This window comes from Castor canadensis, chromosome 13 (genome assembly GCF_047511655.1).
Source record: "Castor canadensis chromosome 13, mCasCan1.hap1v2, whole genome shotgun sequence".
Taxonomy (NCBI): Eukaryota; Metazoa; Chordata; class Mammalia; order Rodentia; family Castoridae; genus Castor; species Castor canadensis.
In genome coordinates this window covers 53,997,151-54,020,393 of record NC_133398.1, presented here as the reverse complement: position 1 = coordinate 54,020,393, position 23,243 = coordinate 53,997,151, and the positions used below count along the sequence as shown (strand labels likewise).

Genomic DNA, 23,243 nt, shown 5'->3' with positions numbered 1-23,243 from the left:
GGGGATTCTTACTCAGGAGAGCGCCAGCATCCCAGGAGAGCTTTTCTTAGCTCTTGAGTTTGGCATTCAAAACTCCAGCAAGGTGGGCAGCGCGCGATCCTCCTTTAAACAAGTATAAATAAACAGAAGGCAGCGAGCAGCCCCGCTCGGGTTTCCCGAAGCGCGCACCGCGGCCGCTGGCGGGGCGACTGGGTGTCTGCGCTCCCCGCCTTCACTGGGCTGACACCGGAGGGGAGGAGCAGGAGCCGGAGGGGGTGCTGGGGCGGTGTGGGGGGGGTGTAGCTCGAACCATCCTGAGCCAAGACAAGCGGCACATTCACAAATAACGCCCCCACCCCCAGCGCACGCGCTCCCATTCAAAGCGGCCGGGCTCTGCGGCCACACAGCTGCTCCGGCGACGCACCGCGACCCAGGCGCAGCCCTGCCCCACGCGGCGCAAGCCCGGAGCTCCAGCTTCCAGCCAAGGGTCTCGCCGGGGATCCCCGCTGATCGCCGTTGGGGATCATGGTACGGGTGGTGGTGGCCCAGCGCTCTGGATTACTGGCTCGCCTCCTTGGCACCTGGTGTCTGCTCTGTGTCGCCGGACAGGTAGTGTCTTGCGTCCTTCCCGAACTTTTCTTGTAGTCTGTGCTGTAGCGGGGAGAGTTTCAGCTTGGGGTGTGCTCGGTTCCGCGAAGGTCGTCCCCGGGGTTGTGCTGCCACTCGAGTTGGGACAGGTGGCGCAGAGTTGAAACTAAAGTGAGCCCTGGCGGCAAGCTTCCCGCTGGTGGGGTCAGGCTCTGGGACCTTGTCCGGGTTTCTTGCCTGCGCCCAGATCTTGCTTCCAGCTGGGCAGATTGGGGCGAGAAGGCGGCGCCTGGGCGGGGAGCTGTCATCTCCTGGGAACCCGCGACCCCCACCCTTAAGGACTCCTTCTCTGAGCCCCTTTTCTCGCTCGGGCGCTGAGACACTCCTCCTCACTTCCGCGGACCCACTGAACTTCTGACACCGTCATCCCAAGGCCACCCGCCTAAATGTGCGTCCTAAAGTCTGAGAACCGCAGACCAGGTGGGCTCCCCGGCGCCTCCGCGGTGAAGTGGGCTGCGCTGGTGTGTAAGGAGGATTGGTCTGGACCACACCCCCTCCAAACACTGCAAGGGCTTCCCCCCTGGCCAGTCAGGGTGTAGAAATTGGGGAGTCCTCAAGATGAATAGACTGGCCCTGAAACAGAGTGTCTAATAGTTCACAGCTGGTGGTGTAATACTACAAAACCTTGGAGCAAGCTGCCTGAGGAAAAGGTCCAGTCAAAGTAAAGATGTGTGTGGCCTCCTTGGCTTGCTTTCCGCAGTCAGGTAACTTTTGATTAAAACCCACGATTTAGGCAGCGTGTCCGTAATTTAGCCCACATAGATTTGCTTTTCACAGGATTATTTAGGTAATTCTGGGAAAATGCCCAAAATACTCTTGGCGGGAATGATAGTCAGATAGCCTTCCTTTCCTCTGTTTTGCTTATGGAGACTTGTCCAATTTGGGGGATTTCCTTCCCTCACTTTACTTAATGTCTTGAAACTTGTTTTTACATCTCTATTTTAATGGTCACTTTCATGGCAGTTGTACACTTCTACAGGCTGAGGATCCAGAATGGATGCACAGAAGGGACCAGAGCCAGCTAGAATCTGAGGAGCAGTGGTCTCCCTAGTCAGTGATAGTAATTTCCAGCAAAGAACACCTGCCTAGATTGGAGTACAACAATTGGAAAAGTTTGTCTTAATTGTCAGCACATTTTATTCCCAGCATGCCTTTTTCTATGGCAGGACTCTTGAAACCTCCATTGCTAGGGTCACATCCCAGGCGGATTACATCAGAATCCTGGGGGAGGCTGGGATATCAGTACTTCCAAAGCTCCCAGGTGATTCCAGTGTGCACCTAGGTGGAAAACCACCTGAGAAAAATAACTTGTCTTATGGTGACCTGTTTTTACAGAATCATGGCCCCAAAAGAAAACAATAAAGAGGGCCTGAGGCAGAGGCTCAGGAGTCTTGACATGTAGCTTTCAGTCCTGGCTCTCTCCCCTACCAGCTGTGTCATTTTGGTCAATGCCCTTAACCTTCCATTTCCTCATCTGTACATTGAGGGTGTTCACCTGTGTTCTCCAAGGTTCTGCCAGTTCCAACACCACCAGACAGGTCCTTGTCACACCAAATCAAGGTGTTTGTCATTTGATGGTTAAATTTCAACAAGGGTTAGAAATTTTACCGTATCCTTAAGACGTCACTAAAATATCTGTTAATATTAAATCCAGCAAAGATGCTAAAGAAGAGCTTAATGTAGTTTCTTAGAGCTGTGTGTTTGTGTTTGATGGTTTCCTGCTTTGCCTGTTCAAATCTATTTTAAGTCATTTGGGGCTGTCTTGGCATCCTGGATAAACTGATTTTCCTAACATGACACACTTGTTCTTTTTTGCTCTGCTTCTCACTCATTTCTTCTGGATGGAAATGATGAAAGCAGAATTGGGCTTTGTATGTGTTGGAAGTGGTTTAATTCCAAATGGGTCTGTCTTATTCCACTCTTCAGGGCTACTCTCCACAGGGGAGGAGCCAGACTACACTTGTCAAGGAAGGGTTAAAAAAGAGTTTAGATAGGCAGATGGATTCCATATCCCCAGAATGCAAGACACCTTTGAGCAGTTGGTTAACTTGGTCAGGTGTTTGTAAGAGCCGCTGATCTAGTACTTAATGTGTTCACTTTTTTTTTTAAACCACATGGGCATTATAACTAATCATGGAATTAAATCAGACATTTGAGGGTTCATAATATCAAATCAAGAGGAAATCAGTCTACAACTAATAGCCAGTGCTAGATGATTTGAACATTGTTTGGAATTTATACATTATACATCCCTTATACTGCTTTTTAAACAAAATCACTGAACACAAAGGTAAGGCTTCCAGTGTTATCAGACCGCTCTTGTATACACACACACACACACACACACACACACACACATACATATACATACACATATGCTACAGTAGGCGGGGTGTGAATAAGACCTTCTGCTACCTAAACTGAATTACAAATAATTCCCAGTTTTAATGCAAATGAAAATTGTTTGGGAATCCCAGAATTTCTTTATTCTCACTGACTTTCTGCCTTCAGGGGTTATTCACCTTTCCTTCAGTTCTAACTAAATTACTTTCCTCTTCAGCTCACCCCTTAGGTTCTTATGAAACTGATTAATTTCTTAATTTCAAGCCAAACTCAAATTTATCCCATTACTCCCACATAAGGAAGTGTATGATGGTTTGGTTTTAATCAATAGGTATTACCATTGACTTAAATGATGTCGCCCTCCTGACTGCAGCAATCCATTGTACAATGAATGAGGTTGGTCAAGAGGCTGTGTTGTTAGATCAGCACTCATTCACTACTACTGTTTAAAAATGTCACTTTGTGGCAAATGGTGTCCTGTAGGTAGTACATCAAAGATGGCTCATTCAAATAAAAAGATTGAGTATTCTTGCTAAGAATTTAGTAGTGAAATAAATAGTTCCACAATGGCTGGAAAGAATTTGTGATTTTATGGATACATTTTCAGCTAAGGACCTTGAAGAAGACTTGCTTGTCTCATGTTATACCCTGGTATGTTCTTGCTGTTATTTTATTTATTGTCATTTTTACCATAATAATAACTATCATAATAACAACTATGCAGTTAAAAATAACTATCATAATAATAACTGTATGGATAAAAAATACTAAGGACTTAGAAATAAACAGCAATGTCTTGACCCAATGTTTTTCCTAAGCTCAGATGCCATGCCCAGAAACAACCATTTCTGTTTGCTCTGCATTATTTTGAGATATAATTGGTTCACAGTGAACTGTTTTACATTTGCAGTGTACAACTTGAGAAATTTTGATGGATATATATATACACAGCTACAACACCATTTTCCCAAAGTTTCCTCATGACCTGTTAGAATGTCTTCCTCTTACTTAATCTTCACATCCAACATCATCAGGAAAATAAGGATCTTTCTGTTACTATAAATTAATTTAAAAACTCTAGAATTTTATGTAAATGGAATCACTCCCATCTCTTTTACAGTTTGGCTTTTTTTACTCAGCATAATTATTTTGAAATTATCCATGTTGTAACATGTATCAAAATTCATTGTTTCTTATTCCTGAGTCATATCATATGGATAATCCACAGTTTGTGGTAAATCAACTTTGGCCTGTTGGTGGATAGTGTTTCTTTTCATCTTTTGGCTGTTGTTAGCCATACTGATAGTAGTAGTTTGTGCTGGGTTTTAATTTGCATTTCCCAAATGTGCAACAATGTTGAGCATTTTTACATGAGTTTATTTAGGCTCCATATAAGTCATGCAATGCTTAATGCTGGAGAGACATCTGAGAAATATAACAGTAGGGGACATTGTCATTTTTTGAACATATTATAGTATTCTTACACAAATAGGATTGCTACAATGCCACTAACCAATAAAATCTTACTGAACCACCATCAGATATGCAATCGACAATTGACTGAACTCCTCTTTGGTAAAATTTCTGGTCAAATATTTTGCTCATTAATTTTTTTCCTGTGGAATTTGGGGAATTCTTTATATATTCTGGCCATGAGTCTTTAATCAAATATATGATTTGAAAATATTTTCTCTTAACCTGTAGAATTTCTTCATTTTCTTAATAGTGTCTTTTGATGGGTAAGAATTTTAAATGTGGTGAAATTAGATTTATAAAATTGTTTCTTAGTGGGTGGGATTTTGCTCTTGTTTTGAAGAAACATTTGTGTGCTCCTGATCACAAAGGTTTTCTTATAAAAGTTTTATAGTTTTAAATTTTACATGTAGTTTTAGGTTCTGAGTTAATTTTTTATATGGTGCTGGATACAGTTTAAAGTTCGTTTTTTTGCTTATGGATATGCAATTGTTCTAGCACAGTTTTTGAAAAAATTATCCTTTATTCACTAAAATGCCTATGTATCTTTGTCAAAAAAGATTAGTTATCCAGATATGTGTGGGTCTATCTTTGGATCCATATTATAATGTCTATTATCTTAAATGCAGGAAGTGTGATTCCTCCAACTTTGTCCTTAATTTTCAAGGACATTGGTTTGGCTCTTTCATATAAATTTTGTAATTTGTCAGTTTAAGAACAATGTACACATGCTGGCCGGTTAGCTCAGTTGGTTAGAGCATGGTGCTGATAAGAACAATGTACACAGAAATCTACATCTAATTATAATGTTTTTTTCCCATTTTAGTTTATTAATATGGTGAATTACCTTCACCGATTTCTTAAATAATTTGATGTGTCTGAGTATATTTTCTATGCACTAGTTGTATATTTGAAATTCCAGTGCATCTACAATTTTGGTTCCTGTTCAATCACAGAATATTATAATCTTGGTGAACCTCTTTGTAACTATCATGAGGAGATAGTAAAGTTTATAAAATAAATAATAATTCACAATTGCTTCACTGATTTTTTCATATTAAACCCACTGTGTCTGCATGAGATTGAACTCAACTTGATCACAATGTTATCCTTCTTAAATATTATTAGATTCAATTTATTAAATTCTGTAGAATTTTTACAACTATGTCTGTGAAGAATAATGTTCTGTAGTTTTCTTGAAATGTCTTTGTCCAGTTTAGGTGGTTTGTAATGAGCAAGGAAAATGTTTCTTCCTTTCAGCTTTTTAGTAAAGTATTCATATGATTTTTTTTTCTTAAATGTTTCAGAATTCACCAGTGAAGTAATCTGGACCTGGTACTTACTTTGTGAGAAAAATTTGAACTATAAATTTTATTTCTTGGATACATATGGGGGTATTTTCTGGTTGTTTCATTTTGAGTTAGCTTTTTAAACTTATGTCTTTCAAAAATTGATCAGTTTCATCCGAGTTGTTGAATGTATTGGCATTCAACAACTCATAATGCTGTCTAATCAAATTTAATGTTGGGATATGTAGGTATGCCACCTGTATCATTCCTGATTTTGGTTATTTTTTCTCTGGATCAATTTGCTAAGTAGTTTTTTTAAAATCTATCTCAAAGAATCAGTTTTTGATTTAATGAATTTTTCTCTGTTATTTTTGTTTCTATTTCAGTTATTTCCCCTCTCATCTTTATTTGTCTTATAGTATTTTCTTTGTTCAACTTGGTCTTATTTTTTCTAGATTCTTAGGCATATGCTGAGGTCATTAATAGAATATGCTTTGTGTTCAAACATAGGTGCTTGAAAAGATATAAATGTTCCTTAAGTGATAGTTTAGGGCATACCATAAATTTTGACATGTGTTTTCATTTTTCTTTAGTTCAAAATGGTCTCTTATTTCCCTTTGATTTTTTTCTTTGATGAATTGGCACTTAGAAATTTCTTGTTTAGTTTCTAAATATTTGGGGATTGTCCAGATATCTTTGTGTTACTAATTTCTAATTTAATTCCAGTTTGGTCATATCTTTGAACATATCTTGTGTAACTTGAATCAATTTAAATTTATTGACACTTGTTTTAAGGCCTAGAATGTGGTTGATCTTAATAAATCTTCCATGAGTATTTTAAAATAATTAAATTTTCTACAAATTTGTACTTTCTGCCTTTTCCTGATCAGTATAGCTGTTGTTTGGTTAATATTCTGTAAATTTCAATGAGGTCAAGTTGATTGGTAGCATATTTCAACTCTTCCATATACTTACTGATTTTCTTATATACAATTATTGAGAGAGGTGTACTGAAATTCCCACCTATGGTGGATTTGTCTGTTTTTACTTGAAGTTCTGTTGGTTTTGCTTTATTTATTTTAAAACTTTGTTATTTGGTACATAAATGTTTAAGATTGTTAAGTTACCTCAGTGAATTGAGCCTTGTATTATTACTAAATGGCCCTCTCTCTGCCTGTGCTTCAAAATATACTTTGCCTTTGGCTATATTAATATGACTATTTTTAATCCTGTGAGTTTTTATGATAGTTACTTCCATAGCTCTTGCAGTATACCTTTAATGTAATTTATTGGTATAACATTTTAAAATTCCTATTATTTTGCGATTTCTGAATTCTATTACATTTTCATCATCCTTTTAATTGTCTCTTATTAAATTAAAAATCAATGGTTTAATATTAATGTCTTATAATGACTACAGTCTTCTATGTAGTTTATTCTTATTCCGTTTTTCAAGTACATTCCTTTTTTTTAAAAAAAAGCTTTATGCAATTGAAATTCATATACCATTTAAGGTGTACAGTTCCATCAATTCACCCATTTAAAGTGTACAGTTCACTGGCTTTTATTATATTCACAGATATGTACAATCATCACCATTGTGAATTTTACATTTTTGGTACTTCCAAAAGAAACCCTGTTCCCTTTAGCTAATATACTTTCATGTTAGCCCTAAATGACCACCAGTCCACTTTCTTTCTTTAGTCTGGGTTTTCATATGAGATGAAACTTATAATATGGGACTTTTGTGACTGACTTCTTCCACTTAGTATAATGTTTTTAAGGTTCATCCAAATTGTGGCATACTTCAGTATACCATTTTTATGGCCGAGTATGAATATGCCACATTTTATTTATCTATCTGTTGATGGAATTTTTTTTGTTTTTTGCCTTTTGGCTTTTGAATAATATATTGAATAATGCTACTGTAACCACTCACCCACAAAATTTCAAACAGACATATTTCCGTTTCTCTTTGCATATACCTAGAAGCTTAATTGGTAGGACAAATTCTAACTGTATGATTAATCATTTGAGGAACTACCAGAGTGTTTTCCAAAGTGACAACACCTTTGTACATTCCTGTTGCAGTGCCTGAAGGTTCCAGTTTTCCACATTCTCACCAGCACTCATTACAGCTGTTCTGAGTGGGTATGAAGTAGCATCTCTTTGTGGTTTTCATTTGTATTTCTCTAATCACTAATGATGCTGAGCATCTTTTCATTCACAAGATATCTTTTTTATTGGCATTAACAATTGCCTTTATTGAGTGAAAAGTCCTTAGTTAATATACCTCTCACTTTTTTTCTGCAGTTCTACTATAGGCCTTTCACGTGACTGGGAATACCTTTTCCAGATGCTGAGGGACACTGCCAGCCTCATTGTCCCTTTGCTTTGCTAGATGAGTTCTTTCACAGTCTGCTGTTGTCTTCATATTTGATTGCTTTCTGCCATAGCCACCCAAAGCTGTCAGATCAAAACTTCCCTTAGCTTTTCTTTTTAATCTGTTAAAACCCTTATTTCATGGATTCCATAACCTCCAGTAAAGAAAATGAGTATGGAGGTAAAATGTTAAATGATATTTGTGTCTGGAAGATTACTCCATTCTGACTTGATGATGCTTGTTTTATATGGCTTACAGTACTAGGTTAAAAACAATTTTCCTCCTTGCCCCCACCCTGCCCCTGTAAGTATTACTGCATTCATTCTCTTCAACAATCTCATTTTGCCATTGAGCATGCTGTGTCATTTGTAACCTAGTTCCTGTGTCTTCAGTCTGATTTTTTTTTTTTGGACTCTGGAAACTTCTGAAATATTTATTTTAAATCCCTTGCTCTAAAGCAGCAGTTGGTGAACATTTTCTGTAGATGGGAATATAGTAATGTTTTATGCTTTGTGGGCCATACTCTCCATGTCTCAGCTACTCAAGAGCCATGATGATATGAAAGCAACCATCAACAACATGTAAATGAACGAGCAAGTCTGCGCTCCAACAAACTATGGCAAAACCAGGCAATGGGATGGATTTAGCCTAGGAGCCACTGTTGGCTGACCTATGGTGTGGGTTATTTAAATTCATTGTTCTAGGTTGTTTGTAGGCCTTCAACAGATCTGTGTCTCTTAGTTTTGGGAATATTTGTTTTTATAAATCTTAGATAATTTTAGTCTTTATTTCTTTATTATATTATACTTTCTAAAAGGCTTTTTAAAAAAAATTTCAGTTTCTAACAGTCTTCTTTACATAGACTTTCAACCAATATTCCTAGTTATAGCCAAATTTTACCTCCCCCCACATTCCATAGCACCAGGTACCTTCACCTGTGAAGCATTTCTGAAGTTTTGCAAGCCAAATGCTCTTGCTTCTCATCATTCTGTCTCTCTACAGGCATAATTCTGTTAAGTCAGTTGCAATTCCTCCACCAGTTTTCCATATTCCAAAAATTTATTGGCATCTTTTTTCTGCTGTTGTCTCTATTCCAGTTCTCTTGTCATCTTTATTTATTTACTGTTATTTTAACAGACACTTGGAACAGAATGGAGAAAATATGGTGCTCAACCTGCCATGTTTAACTGGAAGTTAGCACTATTTATTCTCTTTCATTATTTCTATTTTCTTATCCTGATCCATCTCCAAATCCCATTATTACTTATTCTGGATATAATGCTCACTTTTCAGAGACTGATACCCTTTATTTCCCAGAATAAGTAAGACTTTGGTCAGTATTACAAAGCGAAAAGAACCTGGAAGGTAGACCTAGAGATCTAGGACCTGGTTCTGAATGTACAGACCCTCTCTGGAACTAAGAGAGTTGCAGAAGTTTTTGCAAGGAATGGAATTGTTGCTTACTAACTGCCTTCTGGTTGCCAAACACAATAAGAGGTCCTTTCTCCACCCTCATTTTTGTGTTTTAGTTTTCAGTTTTTCAGCAACTGTCCACTTCCCATTTTCTGCTTTAATAAACAAAGGCTAACTTATTTGCTGAGAGATGCAGCACAGAAATATGTTATTGTTTTACAAATTTCGGCATTCATATTTGGAAATAGTTTTATGAGGGAATGTGGACTTACCATGATGTAAAGATTTGGCCTTGAAATATCATACATGTATTAAAATGTATTCTCCAAGGTGTGATTGACATTCAGGCTATTTTGTTGTGGAGAATGAAGATAAGGTGAAATGAATGGGGAACTAGTTTTGACTTGTTATTAATTTCATATCAGTCTTAATATTTTGTTTTGCACTAGGGTGATCTCTAAGTAGAGAATTGTGCATTTTTTAGGTGGGAGCAGTAGACTGGGTGGTACAAGAGCTACACGTTTCTCACCTGCTCATGACCATGTGATTGTGTAGTTGGAGGAACTCTCAATTTCATGGTCACAGACCTCACTGCGCATGAGTTATTTCTGTTACATTGCACAATTCCAGAGGCCACTACAAAAGAGGGCTGTGCAAGTAAAAGTTGAGAAGCATTTTATGGCTGGTTCCTGGGCCTCTCAGAGATTCTGATTCAATAGGACTGGGACAGGCCTAGTAAGATGCCTTTTGGCTCAGGCACCTCCTCATCCTCTCACACACTACCATTCAGAAACCCATTGGCCCACAGACTGTATTTGGAGAAACACTGATCTGATATGCCTTATTTACAGAGGGGGGAAAAAAAAAGTCCTAGGAAATGGAGTGACTTGTCCCCGTTTGATGTTGGGAGAAGTGGGAGTGGGCCACATGTAGAGCAGACCCTATTATTTTAGTGTCCAGTTACATCATGAACTAAAGATATGAACCACCAGCTTAAAGTGTCTTTATTTGTAGTAACTCACTTCTTTTATAAATGGTTTTCAGATGTTTGAGAATAGCTTCAGCTCACAGTCACTCTGCAGCAGAGGAAGGCTCAGGAAAGGCAGAGAAAGCCCTCCCCCCTGGCCCCTTACTAACCTGCTGGAAACAGCTTCTGTGTATTTTCTGCTCCAGGCATCATGCCCCTGGGAGATTAACAGATACTGATTTAGAAAACAACCCCAAGCCTGCAGGAACTTGACACTCAAGGAGAAGGGGTACGTGCTGCTCAACACCTTCTCCCCGCAAGTGCGATGTAGCAACTGTTGCTGCGTTCCTGCAAGGGAGAAGGAGATATTTCATGTGCTATCATTTAGAATGTTCTCCCCATCTTTACTATAAACCAGCCAAACACAATACACATATGCACTCCCCAAGGAACAGAGTCATGCACAGTTGGTGGTGTCAGACTGCAAGTGGAAAGGAAAGTTTTGCTTACTGCTAATCGTCATTGTTATAACCCTGTACATTTATGAAGAAAACTCATTGTGAGCTTTCTTTCAGAAAAAGTTGCAGAGAAATGAAGGTTGTTTATTATTAAAGAGAGTCTTTTATTAACGTAAGCTGAAATTCAAATTCTGATATTCTAATGTTCCTTTAAAAACTCTGTGTTAGTTGGGATGGGCTAGATGACATGGTAACTAACATCCCCCAAGCCAAGATGGCTTGCCACCACCTATAGTTGTTTCCTCATGGGGCTACACCTTCAGTGCTGACCTTCAGGGTATGTGGTCTACAGTGTAACTTTGGGAATTGATGTTCACAGCAGGCAGCTCCATCCCAGCCCATTCTTCCATGGGATCCAGGGCAGGGAAGAGAGCATGGGGCTTCACCTAAACACTTCACTGAGGTCACAGAGGCTACTTCTGCTCACCTTTTACTGGTCAAATCAAATTCAAGAGGGTGCTAAGTGTAATGTCATAAGCCCAAAAGGCACATTTCCTTGCTTTGGTCTCAACCTTATCAGCTTTTCTGAAATTTTAGGCTTCTAAGATGTGGTCTAGGTTTCCTGACTGTGTGTGTGTACTTGGGAACACAGGTTTTCTATTACAGTGAAACCACTTAAAATTATTTTTGACTTACTCATTTAATATTTAAAAAATTATAATTGTGATAAAATATACAAAAATTATCATTTTAACCATGTTTAAGTATACGTTCGGTAGTGTTAAGTGCATTGTTACACACTCATCACTACCATCTGTGTCCAAAATTTCATCTTGCAAAATCGAAATTCTGTACCCACTCAATAACAACTCCCTGTTCCCTTTCTTAGCCCCAGGAAATCACCATTCTGTTTTCTCTGTCTAGGAGCTTGATTATAATTGGCAACTCTGTAAGCAGAATAATACAGTACATATCTTTTTGTTACTGTCTTATTTTGCTTAGCAAGATGTCCACAAGTTTTATCCATGTCAGAGTATCCAGAATATCCTTCATTCTTGAGCTGCATAGTATTCCATCACACACACACACACCCCACATCTTGTTTATCCAATCATTTATTGGCAGATGCTTGGCTTACTCCCACCTTTTGGTTACTGTGAAAAGTACTGCTATAAACACTGGTGTTTCACTCTTTGAGAACTTCTTTTTCTGTATAAAAGAGAAGCAACACCTGCCCATGTAGACCTTGAGCTTCCTATTTTTGGGGAAACCTAGGAGACAAATATTTTCATTTAAATATGGACATAATTGATAGGCCATCTTTGGTAATCTTCTACTAATGGTTTAAACCAAAGTCGGGCAAGATTCCAACCCACTTCTTATATAGATTCAACCAAATCCATAGAGCCAAGGGCCTTTTTTTTTTTTTTTGGTGGTACTGGGTACTGGGGTTTGAACTCAGGGCTTTGTTAGACAGGCACCCTATCACTTAAGCCACTCCAGCAGCCCTTTTTTGTGTTGGGGATTTTCAAGATAGTGTCTCTATTTGCCTGGGCTGTTCTCAAGCCATGATCCTTCTTATCTCTGCCTCCTGAGTAGCTAGGATTACAGGCATGAGCTACCATGACCCAGTTCTAAGGGTTTCTTGTATTTAATTCTTGTATGTAACCTATTAGATAAGGTACAATATGGGGCTAGGACACTATTTTTCCTGTAAAGATTCAGGGTCATGGCAAAATGAAATTGCATTATATTATATTCTTTTTTGTGCATGTGGCCTGCACTGTGTGAAGGGAGGTCAAATAGGAATGAACATGTAAAATGAAGACATGTAAACTAATTGCATGAGTAGCGTAACGTGTGAATGAACAGGGCAGAATTCTGGGTAGAGTGCTGAAAGTAATGGCAGGAGACCAAGATCCAAACTCTACTTACTCTTTGCTAAGTAAGTCAGTTATGTAGACTTCATGTGATTTTTAAAAAATCTGTAGAAGGAGAGGCTTGTCATACATTATCTAGTGGGTTAATATCAATTAACCATAAAGTTTTAAATGATGAAGAACAGGAATTTCCCCCTATTTGTAATATAAAATCTCTTTCTAATTTGTTTTAATTGGCATATCTGTTACCTTGGACATATGTCTTTGTGTTGTGCTGGCATCATTTAAAATTCTCTCTGCTAACTATTTTGAAATATCCAATCAATCATTGTCAACCACAGTTATCCTACTGGGCTACAGTACACTAGAAATTATTACTCCTATCTGACTGCACCCTATGTGCATTAACAACCCCTGCTCTATCCCTTCCTCTCCCACATCCTTCCAAGGTCTTGCTAACTACCATTTTATTTTCTAGTTCTTTAATATCATTGTTTTAATTTGTGCATGTGAATGAGAACATGCAATCTGTCTTTCTGTGGCTGTCTTACTTCACTTAACGTGCCCTCCAGTTTCATCCATGATGCGCAAAATGACAGAATTTTTCTTTTTTTGACTTTTTTTTTTTTTTGAGAGAAGGTATCATTACTTAGCTCAGGATGGCCTGGAATTTGTGATTCTCCTGCTTCTGCCTCCCAAGTGCTGGTATTTTAGGTGTGACCCACCATGCCAAACCAGGATTTCACTCATCTTATGCCTGAATAATATTTTATAGGGTGTATAAACCACATTCTCTTTTTCCATTGCTCCGTAGATAGACACCTAAGGTGATTCCTTATCTTGGCTATTGTGAATAGTGCTGCAAGAAACTTGTGAGTGCAGATGTCTTCTGATTTCAACTCCTTTGGATATTTACCCATATATGGGATTGCTGGGTCATACAGTAGTTTTATTTCTAGCTTTGTGAGGGACCTCCACACTATTTTCCATAATGGCTCCACAAACTTACATTCCTACTATCAGTGTGTCACAGTTCCCCTTTCTCTGCATTCTCACTAGGATTTGTTATTTATTTATTTTTTTGGTCTTTTCCAAAGTAGCCATTCTGACTAGGATGAGATGATACAGAAAGCCTGCTTTCTTTGTGGGTTTGTGCAGTTTTGACCAGGATAAAAAAGAAATTTCAAAAATAAATTTTAAATTCCTGCATGCATGCTCTGCGGTTCTCAGTTCATATATTATCATCAGTTGTATTTTAATCATTGTGTGATCTGTTGAGTGTTTCCCTGCTTTAAATTTTGTGAAAATCTGCCCCCCAAAAGAAAAATGGTGCCCCCAAGCAGGGTGAAAGTCAACGTGCTTAACGTTAGTGATAAGTCAAAACTGTAGATTTATTGAAAAGCAACAGGTCTTTAGAGGAAGTTGGATGGTATGTGGGAAAAATGAATTAAACCTCCACAGTGCAGCTCTGAACGCGGTTTTTCCTCAGCAGTGGCCTCTTTGGAGCCATATACCCATGGATACCAAGGTCTACCATATCTCCTTGTGGTTTTAATTTGCATTTCTCTGGTGATTAGTGGTGTTGGACATTTTTTCTTATGCTTGTTACCATTTATATATTCTCTTGAGAAATATCTATTTTCAGGACATTTACTGGGCTTTTGCTATTGTTTGTTTGATTTTGCTGCTGAGTTGTTCAAGTTCCTTCTATGTTCTGGAAATAAAGCCCTTGGCAGATGAATAGTTCACAAATACGTTATCTCATTCTGCAGGTTGTCTCTTCACTCTGTTGATGGTTTCTGTAAAAACGTTTTAGTGTGATATAATCTCATTTGTGAATTTTTGCTTTTGTTACCTGTGTTATTCGGGTCATACTCAAAAAATATTTGCCTAGACCAATGTGCTGATGAATTTTCCCTGTATTTTCTTCTGGCATTTGCAGAGTTTTAGGTTTTACATTTATGTCTTTATTCACTTTGAACTCCTTTATGTATAAAAAGTGAGAAATAAGAACCTATTTCCTTTCATATGGAAATTAAATGTTCTCATTACCATTTATTAAAATGGCTGACCTTTCTCCAAAGTATGTTCTTGCTAACTTTGTCAAAAACTAGTTGGCCAAGGTAGGCATGTTGGTGCACTTCTGTAATTCCAGTACTTGGGAGACTGAGGCAGGTAGACTGCAAATTTGGGGTCAAGGTGAGCTATTATAGTAAGACCCTGTTTCAAAAACAAATGAAAACCAAAAATTGACTTATTTCTGGATCCTTTGTTCTGTTACAGTTATCTATGTGCCTGTTTTTCTGCCTATACCTGGCTGTTTTGCTTACTATTCCTTGGAGGTATGTTTTGAAGTCGGGAATTGTAATGTCTGCAGCTTTATTCTTTTTTGTTCAGGATATAGTTGGCTATTCAGGTCTTTTGTGGCTCCATACAAGTTTTAGGACTTTTTTTGTTTGTTCTGTGAAGAATGTCATTGGTATTTTGGTAGGAATCACATTGAATCTGGAGATTACTTGGTATAGTATAGACATTTTAACAATTTTAATTCTTCAAATCCAAGAACAGGATATGTCTTTTCATCTTTTTGCATGTGTCCTCTTTGATTTCTTCCATCAGTGTTTTAATTTTTTACTTCCTTGGTTAAATTTATTGCCAGGAATATTTTTTTATGTATTGTGAATGGAATTCCTTTCATACAGTTTTAGCAATTTCATTATTGGCTTGTAAAAAAAGCTAACTAGTTTTGTATGTTGATTTTGTTTCCTGCAGCCTTCTGAATTTATCACTTCTAACAGTTTTTTGGTAGAGTCTTTAGTTATTTCTATATTTAAAATTACATCATCTGCAAACAGGGACAACTTGGCCTCCTCCTTTTCTATCTGGATGCCCTTTATTTCTTTTTCTTCTTTCATTGCTTCAGCTAAGAATTCCAATATCATCTTAACTAAAAGTAGTGAAAAGTGGACACCTTTGTTTTGTTCCTAGTCTAAGATCAAGAACTGCCTTCAGCTTTTTTCCATTGAGTATGATGTAGGCTGTAGGCTTGTCATGGATAGCCCTTATTATATTAAGGTACATTCCTTTTATACCTAATTTTCTGAGGATTTTTACCATGAAGGGATATTGAATTTTTTCATAAAGATAGTATAATGCTTTTATTAGGTGGTCCACCTTTGGCTTAGCCTCTTATGACACTGAGAGCTAGGACTATTCTAGAAATCAGTCCTATGCTTCGATGGTCAGGAGTAACTTCCAATAAACAGAAGTAACAGAACACTACATACACATATTCTCCCAAGCTATATTACTGGCAGGTAGTAACCACTAAGTGTTTTCTGGATAAACTAATATACATTTGAATGAAGGATACAGATAATTTAAAACACACAGGTACTTTATAGAGGCATTACTATTGAGAACACTTGGAACTTTCCCTCTCTTTAACTGTTACATTCAAGGCAATGGCAGTTGTACATCTTGATGGAGGTTTTAATTATCTTCAGATAACCTCAAAAGATTAGTGAAATGTCCAATTCTTGTTAACTAGGAAGAAAACTCCCTCACCTCACTACACCCTAAAATATAAAAGCTCACAGTTAGCCTTTTGGGTTTCATTATGGATGTATTTCCATCCTTCACTTTCTGAACCCATTGCCACTGCCCTGGACTGCCATACTCTCCAGACTCTTCATTTTCTTCTTTATTGGTAAGAGTCACTGAAGAAGTCCTTTTCTTGGATTCTGAACATTAGAAGGGCCTGGCATTTCTTCCTACAGCTGGATAAAACTGTGGAAAATCTTTACTATTATTTTACTTGGGTCTGCTTAAGGGTGTTGAAGTATAGGATATCCATGTAGAATCTTAAATACATGTAGTTCTTGTTGTGTTAGACAGGGGTACCCTGTGGCATTTACAAATATTCTTAAACATACCAAATACATCGTAGTTGAATTCACTGCCCCCTCCATCATTCTCTTCTATTCCCTCTGACCCCATTTGTGGTACAGTATTTTATCAAATATTTTTTTCTTCATCTATTGAGATGATCATATGGCTTTTAATTCTTCATTCTATTGATATATTATACTTATCAGTTGGTACATGTTGAACTACCCTTGTATCTTTGGATTAATCACCCTTGATCATGGTGTATAATCTTTTTATGTGCAGCTGGATTCAATTAGCTAGGATTTTGTTGAGAATTTTTCTATCCATGTTTATTAGGGATATTGGTCTGTAGTTTCCTTTTTCTTGTGTGTCTTTGTCTGGTGTTGGCATCACAGCAATGCTGGCCTGGTATAATGAGCTCACCAGGGTTCTTTCTCAATACATTGAAATAGTTCTATGAAGAATGGGTGTTCTTTAAAAGTTTGATAAAGCCATTTGGTCTTGAATTTTTTCTTTAGGTTTTCTAATTTGTTGGTGTAAGGTGCTCAAAATAGTCCCTAATGATCCTTCATATTTTAGTAGTATCAGTTATACCATCTCCTTTTCATTTCTGATTGTATTTATTTGGGTCTTCTCTTTTTTTCCCTTGGTTAGTCTAGCTAAAGATTTGTCAGTTTGTTTATCTTTTGAAAAGCTTAATTCTTTCTTTCATAGATTTTTGGTATTAAGTCTCTTTTTTGTTTACTTCTACTCTGATTCTTGTTATTTTTATTCTTCTACTAATTTTGAGTTTTGTTTCTTCTTGCTCTTCTAGTTCCTTGAGTTACATTGCTAGGTTGTTTATTTGGTGCAGGCATTTATTGCTAAAATCTCCCTCAGTACTAACTCTGCTATTGCTACTTTCCATAAGATTTGATAGTTTTTAATTTTTATTCAAGAAATGTTTAAATTTCATTTTTTTCTTCATCAACACATTGATCATTCAAGAATGTTATTTAATTTCCATATGTTGGCACAATTTTTAAAGTTTCTTTTATTTATTTCTGGTTCATCTATGGTGGTCAGAGAAGATACATGAATGATTTCAGTTCTTTTGAATTCGATGAGACTTTTTTGCAGCCTAACCTGTGATCTATCCTTGAGAATGTTCCATATGCTGTTGAAAAGAATTCTGTAGCTTTTGAATGAAATGTTCTTTAGATGTCTTTTATATTCATTTGGTCTATAGTATAGATTAATGCCAGTGTTTCTTTGTTTTTATTTTTTGTTTTGGGTCTGGATGGTCTGTCCATTGGTGGAAGTGGGGTGGTGAAGTTGCTAGCTATTATTGTATTCTTTTACATGTTGTTTGAGCTAATAATGTTTGCTTTATGTAAGTGGGTACTCCAACATTGAGTGCATATTCAGTTATAATTTTTGAATTGATCTCTATATCTTTCTTTTTTCTCTCAAGGAAGATTCTCATTATTCTGCCCACATTTACCTCAAACTTCTAGGCTCAAGCAGTCCTCCTCTCTCAGCCTCTTGTAGTTGAGACAATAGTCACATTTTGCTTGCTTGGCTTTGTCCCTATATTATTACATAATGACCTTTGTTTTTTTCTCTTTGTACATATTTTTCAGTGATGTGGATTGAACTCAGGAATTTATACATATTAGGCAAGCATTCTACATTGAGTTGTACATCAAGTCCCCCACCCCATTTTTTTTTTACAGTTTTTGATTTAAAGTCTATTTTATCAAAGTGTAGCTATTCCTGCTTGCTTTTAAGTTCCATTTGCATGGTATATCTTATTCTGTCATTGGTTTTGTTTATGTATGTCTTTACTGGGGAAGTGAGTTTCTCACAGGCAGCATAGTTTTGGATCTAGTTTTTAAAAATCCATTTAGCTAGTCTACATCTTTTACCAGGGGGATTAATCTATTTACATTCAAGGCTATCATTGAGAAGTAAAGACATATTCCTGTCATTATGTTAATTTCTGAGTATATATATATGTATATGTTTTTTCCCTCCTTTTTTTCCTCTCTTCTTGTTCATCTTTGTGGTTTTGTGTTTTTCCATATTAATAGGATTTGATTCTCTTTTTCTTTCTGTATGTGCTTTGCTGTTGTTTTATATTTTCTTGTTTTGTCATTCTTTCACTTCTAACTGTACTTATAGTTTTGTTTCCTTTTTGTTTTTGCTGAATTTATTATTTGCATTATGAATTATCCTAATTTTATTGAATTTTCTGTCTGTACTCTTGTAGCTCATTAAGTGTCCTTAAAAATCATTCTTTATCAAGGAGTACATTGATTTCCTTTGCTTTAGGGTTTCTTGCTAGAGTATAATTATGTTCCCATGGTGGTATCATGTAATCTTGTCTTTTCATGCTTCTTGTGTCCCTATATTGGTATTTGTGCATCTGGTGGGTCAATTTGCTTCTACCAGTTTTAGAGGGTGGTTTTCATAACAAAGAGTTTCTGTTGGAAATCTGTCTCAGGGTGTTGTTTGCATATGCTACTTTAGCTTTGGTTCCAAGTGAGCACATTAATGTCTATGTGACTTTTTAAGCTATAATTAACTGGGATTGCTGTAGGCATCTCAGTGCCCTAGGCAGCAGATGTTGTGGGATTGTATCACCAGGTGAGATGCAGCTTCCTCAGTTGGGGTGGGATCATTGGTAGCTCTTGGTGCCATGCACCTGGCTTTGGGTGTTGGTTGTGTGGGTATCAGTTTTCATAGTTGTGTGATTGTGGGACCACCCCACGGACCCTGATGGGCATGACACAGCATGACTTATAACAGGGTATGGTGTCTCTCTGATACCACTTAGATCTCAGGTGGGGTACTTGTAAGTATCTGAAGGTTGTGTGGGTAACTTATGTGGCCTCCAGGAGCTGACTTGCTCAGAGAGATTTGCCAGCTGCTTCCTAGGGTGGAGAATAGGTGGGTGGGATTATGTTCTTGCTTCTGTGTGGGCCAAGTTTCTGAGCATAGGCTGTTTAACTGCTTTTTCAGGCTACAGGAGGTTGGGAAGGACCACCTGTTTGCTTTTCTGGGGCCTCAGCAGGAGAGGCCACTCTAGAAAGACTAGGGATCAGCAGTTGTCTGGCTGCTTCACAGGACCTGGGGGAAGGCTTGGGGGAATGAGACTCTCATGATTGTACTATGCAGCAAGGGCCTGGGTTGGAGGAGTATATGATGTGGGCTGGGCTCCTCCTAGGAAATACAGTACTGTGCTCACCACAGTAGCTGCGTAGTGTAGTTTCAGGGCCACAGGGTTCTCCAACACTGAGTGCCTCAGGTGTCTGTGGTGTGAGTAGTCTGCTGGGGGTATGACTGTGCAAAGCTCCTTTTGGTTCAAAGTTGATATCCAGGGTATAATGTTAGATGCTGTGGGCTCAATTCTTTTCTTTATGAGGCCATTGTGCATCTCTATGCTCTGCAGTGCATATGTGGCATGCCCTCTGCACTCAATGCTTTGCCTCAAACACTGCAGTGCAATAATTGTTATTTTTTCCTCATTTGGGGCCTTTGTTGTGAAGGAAAGCAAGCCAGGTATCTCTAGTCAGCCATGTTGGTCAATTAACTTATAAAATGTTCTTAACACACAAAACCACGAATACTTCCTGTTTAATGGATTTTTGTGAGATCAACATTGGATTATGGCACTCTGTTGCTTAGTCTTCAGTAGCTTCCTGTTGCTTTTGGACCATTATTTCTTAGCCTTGTTTCTCATTATCACCACCTTAAAAAAACACTTTAAAAATATTTCTCCAACCCGTTCCCATCCCCATGAAATTTAATTCCGTAGATACACTGTTCGTTAACATGTGCTGTGGCCTTTTGTAGGCTACAAAACATTATATTATGTAAGTTCTCTCCTCTCTACTCACAAGAGCCAACTTTGCACCTATTTGGGGGACCGTTACTCCCATTAGGAACAGATACTTTTGTTGAATAACACTAATAGTCCTTACTGTGAACATCAAGATCAAGCCTCTGCCCACATCTGCACATTCCCTCCTTCTCTTCTTCCCTTTTCTTCTCCCTTTTCTTCCTCTTCTTCATGCTCACTGATGTTCATCTTGCTTTGAAGTCTTAATTCTTTAAGGGCATCAAGTTCATTCCTACTTCATGAACTTGAAACAATTTATTCTCTTCCTGGAGTTTTCTTTTTTCTCTTTCTTTTCTTTGTCCTTTCCTTCTCTTCTCTTTCTTTCTTCCTTTCATTTTGAGGTATGAGGGTTTGAATTTAGGGCCTTGTGCTTGATAAGCAGGTACATTGCCACTTGAACCATGCCCCCGATACTTTTTGCTTTAGTTTTTTTTTTATTAGCCTATATTAGTTGCACAGGAGGGTTTCATTGTGACCTTTACATATGTGCTTAAGGTCTTGTGTTTATGCCAGTGCTAGAAGGAACCATGATCCTTCCATTAAAATGTCTAGTGTGTGTGTGGGGATGACAGGCACGTGCCACCATGCCCAGCTTTTATTGGTTGAGATAGGTTCTAGCAAACTTTTTGCCTAGGCTTGGCCTGGAACTGTGATCCTCCCAGTGTTCACCTCCTGAGTATCTAGGATTATAGGCATGAAACACCTCACACCTGGCTCTTTCCTTTATTTTAATTAATATCTGCAGCTTAAATATCACTTCTGCAGGAAATCCTTTATCTCTACCTGTTGTACCACAATCTATATTAGATTACTTCTGTCATTTTCTCTTACAATGCCTAGTTTCCTTCATGTACTTGAAATTATTAATTATATACTTGTTTGTATTTTTGTTATATCTGTGTATGTTGTAAATTTGAGGACAGAGATTGACTTACTCCTTACTTTATGTATGTCACCTCTAACTAGGTGCCTGAAATTGTTGAAACAAGAAATAATGGAGTGTTTTGGGGGAAACTATGCTGTGACAAAACTGCCCTGATGTTGACATGGCTTATAAAATGAATGAATACATTGTTAATCGTGGCAACACCTATGTTTATGCATTAAGTAAAGAAACATTAGCTGGTAAGGCAAAAAAAAATCCTGAAATCTCAGTTTTAAGAGAGTTATTTATTCCTCATTCACCTAAAGTCCAATTTGCAAGGCTTAAGTGGAGATCATTCAGGAATCTGGTTGATGGAGGCTCTAACATCCTTAACTTAAGGCTACTTGGTACCTGGTATGTATGATAGATGGAGGAAGTGAATCAGAATGAATCGCTTCTCCTGACATTCTTTTTTTTTGTTGTTCAAATAGGATCCCAGACCTCATTGTCCCATCGCAAGAATTCAGTTCCATGGCCACACTTCCCAGCAAGAAAGGCTGTGAGGATATGTGTGAGCTCAGAAGATTATACAAGATAGCCTCTTCTACAGTACACTTGTCACACTTACATGTGCAAATACATAGTTGACATCTGGATAAAAATGGAGTTGCAAGTCACTTTCAAGAATTTAGGAGTCCTATAGTAGTTAGTCCAAGACTCAGAATGGAACCACTGAAAAAGGGAGTGTGTGAGTTTTATTTTAGAAGAGGTTTTTGCTTGCTTCATAGGGTAGAGGGAAAGGGGTTAGAAACACACTATATGTGACTACCTGAACAAAAGAATTTGTTGCCATGCAACAAAGTAATCTTCCCAGGCTCTTCTTGTGTAGCTGGTTCATGATATGCACAGATTAGAATCTTGTTAGCTGAATGTAAGCCCAGGTGGGGTTCTGGTTGGGCTGCCGGCAGCATTGTCCTCAATAAAATGGGCCCTTTCAACCAATGGACTATTTTCAGTGCCCAAATCACCTGATAAGTCCTAGTCTTTTGATGAACTACAAATTAAAACCAGTGTTTCATCTCATGGGGCTGTTAATAAAATAGAGTCTGTTTAAAGAAGAAAAAAGACCTATTGCATGTCTGCTTCGTAATACAACAGGCAATTGTAACTGGCCTGTGAAATCATGATATTGTACCTTTGTCTGAGCCAAAACTTACCTGGCTATCCTTCAGGTTTGCCATTCTTCCCTATGCTAGGGGAAGAGAGCAGAAATTTGAGCCTGGGTGTTTCTTTTTGCAGTTTGTGAGGCTCTCTCTTAATTTCTTAGCAGAAAACCATAATTCAGAGGTTGGTGGGTTTAGGTGGGTAAATGTCAGCTTTGCTATTTCTATTTCAACGTTGTTGACGAGCTTTTGAGACTTGCTCATTTCTTTCCCCTGTGTCATCTATTTAACTCTTTGAGCTAGCTGTTCTTTTTGAAAAGTTGGGGGGAAACCCATTGGAAGACAATATATAACTGTCAGTTAGAAAAAGGATACACATTTTAAATTCTAAAACTTTAAAGAAGTTAATTTGTACATTGGATGTTTGCCAAGAAGTCCATCTTCTGCCCCTTTCTGCTGTCATTTGTCTTTTTTTTTCTTTCGAGTAAGATGTGGTTTCAGATCAGCATTGTCCTATTTTTACTTCATCAAGAATGATCCTGATGAAGCTGTAAAGAGTTTGATTGACATTTATCAGAAAGTTATGGCAGCTGTAAACGTAACTCCAA

The 23,243-nt window shown here is 37.9% G+C and overlaps 1 protein-coding gene across 4 annotated transcripts in view; it reads left to right on the top strand.

The window, feature by feature from the left end:
• The first annotated feature begins 285 nt into the window (after positions 1–285).
• Positions 286–23,243, top strand: part of Adamtsl1 (ADAMTS like 1) — a 946,298-nt gene continuing 923,340 nt past the window's right edge. For all 4 annotated transcript variants that reach the window (XM_074051743.1, XM_074051742.1, XM_074051741.1 and 1 more), the window contains exon 1: positions 286–588. In XM_074051743.1, the coding sequence (XP_073907844.1) occupies positions 505–588 (84 nt within the window). In that variant the 5' untranslated portion in view covers positions 286–504. The remainder of the gene's footprint in view (positions 589–23,243) is intronic.